General features: G+C 30.9%; 2 protein-coding genes across 5 annotated transcripts; both read left to right on the top strand.

The window, feature by feature from the left end:
- On the top strand, window positions 512–956 carry LOC109356363 (arabinogalactan peptide 23-like). The gene has a single exon (XM_019599688.1). The coding sequence runs from the start codon at window positions 622–624 to the stop codon at window positions 802–804; it is 183 nt and encodes a 60-aa protein (XP_019455233.1). The 5' UTR covers window positions 512–621; the 3' UTR covers window positions 805–956.
- LOC109357476 (zinc finger A20 and AN1 domain-containing stress-associated protein 8-like) lies at window positions 5,346–7,479 on the top strand. 4 transcript variants are annotated; one of them, XM_019601458.1, is made up of 4 exons: window positions 5,346–5,440; window positions 5,476–5,533; window positions 5,617–5,659; window positions 6,674–7,479. In XM_019601458.1, the coding sequence occupies exon 4, from the start codon at window positions 6,689–6,691 to the stop codon at window positions 7,205–7,207; it is 519 nt and encodes a 172-aa protein (XP_019457003.1). In that variant the 5' UTR covers window positions 5,346–5,440; window positions 5,476–5,533; window positions 5,617–5,659; window positions 6,674–6,688; the 3' UTR covers window positions 7,208–7,479. The 4 variants fall into 4 exon arrangements, with proteins under 4 accessions (XP_019457003.1, XP_019457004.1, XP_019457006.1 ...); XM_019601459.1 differs by having other exon boundaries at window positions 5,624–5,659; XM_019601460.1 differs by having other exon boundaries at window positions 5,351–5,533; window positions 5,624–5,659.

Genomic DNA, 9,668 nt, shown 5'->3' on the forward strand with positions numbered 1-9,668 from the left:
AAAGGTATTATCTTTCATATAGAATTCTTTTTTCTATTCGCCATTAATGATTTTCATTAATATGATTTCAACTTTTATGGAAACACTAAACTTTGTGTGTGAATTTTTCATTTGAAGTGTGGAGCTAACTTTTTTAATGTTAAAAAAATGTTTTAATTAAAGAGCATGAATTATGAAGGTGAAAATATTTAGCAACAAAAATTATAAATTAGAAAAAAATTAGAAATTATCTAATGACCAATTAAAAGCATGAATAACAGTTAAATAATACAAAGTAAAAACATCTCATTTTTTGTGGAGGCATTTGACTAGTTCAAGTTTAATTACAACCTAGTCTAAGCATAGCAAAAACAATAAAAGCCTTTTTTTGTGCCACAAACATATTAAGACGTTAACACATGTCACACAAAATCCTAAAACCATGCAAAACCATAAACATCCAAACCCTTTCACAACCAAAAAAAGTGATTTTTTCTAAATATAACTCAAAGCCAAGACCCTATAAATTCCATGCAAAATCCTCATTCTACCTCAGACCTGCAAGTAAAAGAGAAATAAAAATAAAAACACTTGCTTCATAATAAAACCAGCAGGTCTCCAAGAAAAATACTCATCATCATAATGGAAATGAAGAAGGTTTTCTGCGCTGTCGTCATCGCCGCCGCGTCCATGACCGCAGTCGTGGCTGCCACCGAGGTGCCTGCCCCCGCCCCGGCCCCAAGCAGTGGAGCCTCAGCTACCATGCCCCTTGTTGGCTCCTTGGTTGGTGCATCTGTGTTGTCTTTCTTTGCCTTGTTCCACTAAGCTAGCAAAAAATGTGACAAGGTGAAAGGAAAAATGTAATAAGACTTTATAGTATAAGGAATAAGAGTTGAATGGGATTTTAGGCCCTCCAATTCATAAAAAAAAAATGAATAAGAAGAATAAAGTAATGAAGCAAATTGATATTAGATGTATGTGTTATGATTGTTCAATGAAATATTAATTCAATTTGTTTCATTTTTTTGTGTACAAATATTTTCCTCTCTCATCTTTATATATAGCTCAACTTATTGTGATTCTGGAGAATAGCCATAGCATCATCTCAAGAATTAAGAGGCACAAAGAAACATGCAGGGAAACCTGCACTTAATTAACCTTCTCCAGTCACATGCATAAATTTTCATAAGTAATAATAAAATAAATAAATAAAACCCTTTGTTTTTGTAGTATCTACGAAAAATTAAGAGTCCAGATTGTCTTTAATTTTTTTAATTAAATAAATAATAACATATAAAAATATATATTCCACATGTTGCAGTACTAAAGAGGTTAATATTTGAGGAGTTAATTTCATAGAAAAGATACTAAAAATATTGAAAAAAAGTCATTCTCAATAGAGTCCTTCCAAATTCTCCAAGCCATAATATATATTAGTCACAGAATAAGTTTATGCCAAAGCTTCAAAAATGGTGTATGGGTCTATTCTAACAGCTTAGCCTTTTAGGTCAAGGATTTCATTAATATGGCAGGAGAGTTTGATTGACCAAGTCTAACCTTCAAGTTACCCTGAGATAAATTAGTGCACAACAAATAGAAAGGTCGTTTACATAATTTGAATTTGTGATCTCATGGTCACCGAACAAAATAACTTATAGTTGCGTCAAACTTACATTCTTTATGCTCCATGATTAAAATTTTCAGTATTTAAAGGTTTGTGTGGTTTAAGTGCAGGCCCAACCATGAGGGAGGGCAAGAGGTGCAGTAACCTAGGACCCAATATGAAGGGCCGAAGTAGTAATTTGCTACTCACACTTAACCCGTCATTATGTTTCATATCTAATTTTATTATGTTGCTAATTGTTGTGTTGGAGATTGGATGTAAACATGTTATCTTTTTTATAAAATAATCTGAATAAATGAAGTTTTTGATAAATTAGGGGTCCTCATTTTTTCCTCCTTAAAGACCTAAAATGTTAAGATAGCGCTTTTTTGAATGTCATAGGTCTTTATCTTTTTTTTATAAGCAAATGTTAGTACGTTATTATTTTTTGTGATGGATGAGAATTAAACCTTCAACCTCCTTATCACTTTATTCACTAAGCAGATGAAGATCTCATGTATCCATTGGTGTCTCAAGTCAATTAAAATGTGTTACTTAATTTGATTTTTTTTAATAAAAAACAAAAATTAATATTTTGTATTATTTTGGGAAATACTATTGATTTGAAATATGAGGACATTATTTTTTGGGACATATAATCTTTATCCTTATATAAGCTCTCAACACTTATCACTTGATCACCTTATGACTAACCTGACATGTTAATAGTAAAGAAATCCATTCTTGGATCCTTAACAATTTAAGTGTAGATTGTTATTTTACTAAGAGAGAAACAATAATTTGAATAGGTTTTCTCACGTAATTTTTGTCTCATGCATTGTCAGGGCTCAGACTGTTGAGAGGCCCAAAAGAGCTACACAAAAGCCCTCCTGGATGATAGATTATGTAGAGGATTAGAACTCCTCTAAAAATATCTTTCCTTTTGTATTGTTAGGATCTGGCCAGTTGTAAGGTCTAGATCTTTTATTAATTCTGTTTTTACCTTTATTAAGGGAACCTGAATGAGTAATAGACATGAAGAATTTCCAGAGTATTCTATTGTTGTTTCTTCTTTAGCCTTTTTTTTACTATCAATCTCAAAACATATCAAAATTCCTAACATGCTTAAATGGAAGAGAGAAATGAACACTAGTTATAAAAGAAATTTCACACATCTTTATTAGATTTGCTAGTAAATTATTTGTGCATTTACACGGTTTAGTTTTTCCTGCATGATTAAGAAGATACACATGTTACTTGTGAATTCATATGGTTAAGAATACACATGTTACCATATATTCATATGGTTATGAATACACGTAACATGTGCATTCACATAGTTAAGAATATACATTTATTTGCGCATTCACATGGTTAATAACACATATGTTACTCGTTTATTCACATAGTTTAGAATATACTTGTTATTTGTGCCTTCACGTGGTTAAGAATATACTTGTTACCCATACATTGCATTGAGACATGATGATTTTGGCACATGCTTAGAAATATGTAAGTATCAATCTTATTAAAATGTATGAGTGACCTTTGATAGTTTAATCAGCTTTGGAAAATGAAAAGCCTAGAATGAAAATTTAAATAATAAATAAAATATTTAGATGAAACAGTGATAATTTAAATCAATAATCAGTTTAATTCAAAAATGATATTTAAAGTAATAAATGTTTTAATTTTTTATTTGTGAACTCGAACACCAATAAAAAAAAGTTTACAAAATGAAAATAATGAGTTAACATGTGAAAATTATGTATTAAAAAATGTTAACCACACTATATTCTATATATTTGATTGATTAATAAATACAGTAAAAAGTTATATTGTTCATTCTTTATTTATATGTACACCTAGTGAAATTGTTTATTTTGTGATAATAGTTTTGATTATTTCTTAATGTAACTAATTTATTATTTCTTTTATAGGATTTTATTTCTTATTAGAATTTATTTTATTTCTAGGATATTACTTTAGAGTTAACAATAGAAATTTATGAACAATAGTAATAAATAGAAATGAGAACATTATAATTAAATATTTAGATATTTTTCAAAATAAAGGAGACAATAATTATTTAAAAGTATACTATAGCAACTAATTATAGGTGTACACATGAACAACTTGTCTATTTAGGTGATATTAGTTCGCACTATTTCTAAATGTAATCATTTTTCCCCTAGTATATTATTTCTTATTAATCGTTAATATAATTGGTTTCTTATTTCCTATTTTTTGTTAAAATTATATGAAAGGTGACGTTGGAATTAATTACTTAAATTTTTCAAAATAAACGCCACTTCATTCACTTAGTATGACAACTTTGAAATTAATAGATATGAATAAAATATTAATAATAAATAGATATGAATAAAATGTTAGTAAAAAATGATCATGGAAATAGAAACGATTTAATTAAACATTTCGTTTTTTAAAATAAAATGGACCTTAATTACTTAAAATTAAAACTGCTAAAATATGGTGTTGGTTTGCCTATTTTAGCAGAGTTCACAACTATGTATCAAGGTTTGAGACTTGCTTGGAAGATGAGTTTCAAACTGGTAGTTTTGTAAAGTAATTGTTTGGAGGCAGTCCAAATTATATCAATTGGTGCAAATATTTGTCATCACCATAGTTTGAGGGTTGTTTCTAATATTTGTTATTGGTTATCCCGTGATTGGATCGTAGAAATTAATTTTATTGTTCGAGAGGCTAGTCAAATGACTGGCTTCATGGCAAGACTTGGCTCGCATTCTCCGGATAGGCTCAAGATTTGGGACTTGGTTCCTTATGATTGCTATGACTTTCTTGCTAAGGATCTCTCGTTCTGATTTAGTTTTTCTTTCTTGTTTTCTTTTGTTTCCATTGTACCCAAAAAATTGATAGATATGAACAAATTTGGATCTTAATAGATAGATAAAGAGTCATTCAAAAAAATACTTTAAGTGTTTTTAACTTCTTTTTTCAAAGTGTTTTTTCTTAACTATTAAAAAATAGTTTTTTTTGCAATATTCCACAAACATGCAACATTTAAATTTTAAAGTTTCTAACATACGTTTATGTATTATTATATACTTAAGAACAAACTTTTAGGATTAACTACATCCATATGCTCTATAATTAATCTCAATTTAATAAACCAAAAAGTTGTTGATCTAGTAGTGTAAGATCCGTTAGATTTTTAAGATGACTAAAATGTCAAATGTTTGATTCATGTGAGCAATGATTGTTGGGGTGAGCAATCACACACTCCGAAAATGATTAGTTCATTACCCAACAGAACGAGATAATATTATTTGTAATATAAAAAGAAATCTCAATTTAATAAAAAAAATTAGAGTAAGATGAGAATTGCTATAAGAAATTGATAATTGAGATATCAATGAACTTGAAAAGTAAAGAATGTTCTATTTGAATGTTTATTTAGTGGACGAATTAGATATTTATCCAAATGTATATATTCATTGAATATAATTGATGAATTTAAATTCATCCATTATTAAAGTTATTCATTTGATTAATTTATTTAAATCAATTAACTATAATGGATATATTCAGATGAATTTATTTTTTTAGATTTGAATGAATTGTAAATAATTTTATCACCTTCATTCATCATTTATATCTAATTATTATTAAATAAAAGATAGATAATTTAGTGATTATATATAAATATATGGAAAGATGCACATTAAGCTCAACAGAAAAAACAGAGTGGAAATTATGAGGTGTTAGTAAAGAAGAACCGACTCTGTAAAAAGCATAACTTTGCTGATAAAAAGTTCAAATAGACAGCCACAGAGGCATAAAGAGTGACAAAGAGTTCTACAAATTACGCTATTCTACCCAACCAAAACAAAAACCTCTCTTTCTATCTTTCTCCCCTTGCGTTTATTATCGTACTCTGTCTTCGATTTTCACTCTAACTTTTCGATTCAGGTCAGAATTATTATGTCTTGTCTTCTCTTGTTTCAGTTTTTCAAAACCCTTCTATCATCATCATCTTATTATTGTTATTGTAGGTAACAGTTTAAGAGTGTGTGGATCGGTAAACCAATCTCTCAGGTAAGATAAGGGTTTCTGTTTTTTCTGATATTTCTCTGGGGGTTTTCAATTGGGTTAGTAATTTTTTTTTATTTTTTGTTACTCCCCTGTTCTGAAATTATATAAAAGATTGTTTTTTTGTTGTTAAATTTTGGTTTTTCTTTGTGGGGTTAGTGTGTGGTATTGAAACACAATTCTCTCATTTTCTCAGAGAACTATGAATTGGTTCTTAAGTATCAATTCGTGGTTTTTTTGCGAATTGGTAAGGAACCAAATTCTCACATATAGTTTAAGTAAAAGAAAGAACAACGAAAAGAAGAGTAATTCATAATGTACACTTACCTACATGATTGAGTCACAACAAACAAGAAAGAATTTATCTTTAAGTATTTCTCCTAGGGTGAATTAAGTTGATTCAGACCTACAAAAAAAAAACTAAAAACGGTTGTGCAGGGAGCTATTGAAACCCTATTGAGTATACACCTAAGGTACCTGTATTTGACAGGGAACATACTGCATACTACATACCTGTATCAAGGAGAACCGTGTATCATGTGACTATGGTATGTGTTCTGTGTTTAATTGACATGGATAAGTGGATTGTCGGGTGTTCAAAAGTTTTAATTTTTCATTCTTCCTTTGTTTGATTTTGATTCCGAGGATGTTGTCAATTATATACTCGGTCCATCGTTGAAGGTTGGTTATATTGATATTTGTTTTGTTGGGTTCTGTTGCATGCTTGAATTATTATTGAATATTGATAATTTGTTGATGGCATGCTTGCCATGATGTTTGCATTATAATTGGCTTAGTAATAAGTATTGACCATTTTGTTATTGATGTAGCTCTTGTGCTTATGTGCTATCTATTTGTTTAAGAACTTGCAAGAGCAATTTGCCATTATTTATTTAATTCATTATTTTGCAAGTGAATCTGTGATGTTCATTATTTTTGTTTTTATTTGTATTTTTTATATCTTTTCTATGGTTGTATACTGTTTTTGTCTTCTGAGAGCCTAAGGTGCTTCACTTGCAGGTGGTCGTGAAGGTAATGGAGTCTCACGATGAGACAGGATGCCAGGCGCAAGAGCGTCCCATACTTTGCGTTAACAATTGCGGCTTCTTCGGAAGGGCTGCTACCATGAACATGTGTTCCAAGTGCTACAAGGACATGCTGCTAAAGCAGGAGCAGGACAAACTTGCTGCATCATCGGTTGAAAACATCGTGAATAGAACATCCAATGGCAAAGGAAAACAGGTTGTGAAATCAACAGCAATTGATGTACAAGTTGAAACTGTGAAGGTCAAGACAATCTGCGCTGAGATTTCTGCCGATTCGTCCTCTGGTGAGAGTTCGCAAAACAAAGCCAAGACAGGTCCCAGCAGATGCGCAACTTGCAAGAAGCGTGTCGGGTTAACTGGTTTCAGCTGCAAATGTGGAAACCTCTTCTGTGCAATGCATCGCTATTCTGATAAACATGATTGCCAGTATGATTATAGGGCTGTCGGGCAGGACGCTATAGCTAAAGCCAACCCCGTAATTAAGGCAGATAAGCTTGACAAAATCTAGGCATGAACTAGACTGGAGGTTAATATATGAAGCATGATGCATCATATTTTATCGGCAAGTCGTCAATCATATATATAGACTGCTTGGCTTTTTAGGTGTCCTTTAGTGATTAAAATGGTCTATGTCATGGTCAAAGGACATATTTTATGGAAAACTTGCATTTCTTGTTGATTGGTGAGATTCACTTGTTAGCTCCGGTGTGAGTGTTTGTGCTGGTTTGATGAACTCCTTTTGTAATTTGACTCGTGATTGATCTGCATTTTTTCTTCTTCCTTATTGCATGAACTGTATTCCTGCTTAGTTTTTATGTGCTATAGTTACTTAATTGTTTTAATAATATTCAATTAGCTTCCTATGCCCAAAAATTGTGCAGCAAGTTTGAAGCTTCTGGCAGAACTGTTTTATTGTTTTGCTCCAGTCTAATAGTAGTATTGGATAATGCTATATAAACAAGACATTGTTTACAGAGTAATCTATTTGAATGCAGATTCTGTGAAATTTATTTTATCGCGACACTGCTCGGACCGAGAGGTAAATGCAGAAATATATAGGACTCTTTTTATGGAAGTGTTTTTCATATGGTATTACATTTCTATGTCTCAGACATATATATTTATTGATTTAGCAGGTGATTTTAGTTTCATTCAACCTTGTATAGGCCTTCAGACTATTCTTTTTCTTTCATGATGCATTTGTTCATTTTATCTTAATATTTATGGCATATTGCTTTCACATCATTATGTTGATCCAATTTTTAATTGGTGATGGATGGTTCTTTTTATTCCTAACTATGAATGGATTGTGTTTACTATGTGTGACAATGTGTAAGTTTTAGATACAGATTCCATCTAGTTAGAGAGTATGCACTAGTTTCCAATGCTTTTTGGTTATAGGGTGACCCAATGTACAAGGCTCCTACTTGGTACAGTCTGGGGAGATTAACTGTATGTTGTCTTACCGTATACAAGCTGGAGAATTTATTTCAGGAGAATGCTTTTATTAGTATGGCCTAATTTTTTTTTTTTAATTAGAAAACAAGTGATTTTAGTGTTAATAGTTTGTGTCATGGAGTTGAAAATTATTTGTGAGTGGGGAAACCATTGTTTCTGTGCATGTTCAAATTGTTATATGTTCTGGACTTTCAGCTAGTAAATAAACTTCAAGGAGTTGTGTTCTTTGGTTTATTTTTTTTACATGATTTGTCATGCATCTCAGGATTTTATTACATGCAAAGAAGATGATCGCGCGTGATGTGTGCATGAGTAGAAAACTCCTCCAGAAGGAGTCTCTTTAAGAGTGTTCGTGAGTTGGATATTGAAGGGAAAGATAAGGTTTCAGAACCAACTCATAAGTATATTTCATGACTCTTAAATCTTATCTTTCGTTTTTATTCTCTCCAAAATCTAACTCGCAAATGGATGAGCGTGAATCCATGTTTGGATTATTTAGTGAGTTGTGATCTTTATGGCATCAAAATTAAATAAATGGGTGAATATACTCCGAGAGGCTCACATTAGAAAAGAAGTCCATTCTAGAGGTGTTTGATCTTAGCTATGATATGATGAAAGATGTGTTATTTTATGTCTCAACTTCATATCTCATGTCATGCTTTTTGTTTTGTTTTTATATATATTGAAGTGTAGAGTGTAGTTATAATGTCTTCTATTCTGTCCTATAAAGTCTAGTTAATACCTATTGCTATTTTGGTGCCTATAGCTCTGAAAAAGATTATCTTTTTACATTCAATTTGAAAGAAAATTATTACACTACTACTTTTTTTGTCTACCAAGGGTATCCTTTCATCATTTCACCCTTTTTGGGTGTATGTCTGTTCCTCTCAATAAGTGTTGCTCTCAAGAATCGAATCATCAACCTTTTGGTCATCTTATGAATATAGTGGGGCCTTGTACCATTAAATCAACGCTCATTAACTATGAAGTGAATTGTTGTCAAACTGTGCATGTATTTCTAAAATTGAATGTTAATGTGGTTTTATGCCTAACATGGTAGGTAAGATATTAAAAGAATCAGGAAATTACTTCCGTTTATGAAATAGGAAACATGAGACACCTTTTATATTCAAGCATGTCCTTTTGTTATGCTCAATTGAGTTGATTCTTTGACTTGGTTTCCTCTTTACACAAAAATGGTGATGATGGTGTTCCAAAATATGCCAGCTATTAGAAAATTGGTTCATATTTTGAGTTTGAACATAAAATGTGAATAGAGTTTGATTGTTTTCTTACTCTCTTGTTCATGTAAGACCTCTTGCTAGTTTCTTTTTAGACAAAAAAAGGCTAAATGATGCGCGTATAAATCGATCTTGCACGAATCTAAAAATGAATTTGTAGTGTGATTTATCTTTCTTTATATCTAATTTTCTAGTGTCGATTCAGATCATAGAGATTTAACAAAGTTTTAGGTTGAAATGAACAGCTTAGTATAATAGTTCTTTTTATTT

Source organism: Lupinus angustifolius, chromosome LG09, assembly GCF_001865875.1.
Source record: "Lupinus angustifolius cultivar Tanjil chromosome LG09, LupAngTanjil_v1.0, whole genome shotgun sequence".
Taxonomy (NCBI): domain Eukaryota; kingdom Viridiplantae; phylum Streptophyta; class Magnoliopsida; order Fabales; family Fabaceae; genus Lupinus; species Lupinus angustifolius.

Bases quoted from the DNA above. Each gene is read 5' to 3' on its own strand.
- LOC109356363 (XM_019599688.1), top strand. From the start codon at position 622: ATGGAAATGAAGAAGGTTTTCTGCGCTGTCGTCATCGCCGCCGCGTCC.
- LOC109357476 (XM_019601458.1), top strand. From the start codon at position 6,689: ATGGAGTCTCACGATGAGACAGGATGCCAGGCGCAAGAGCGTCCCATA.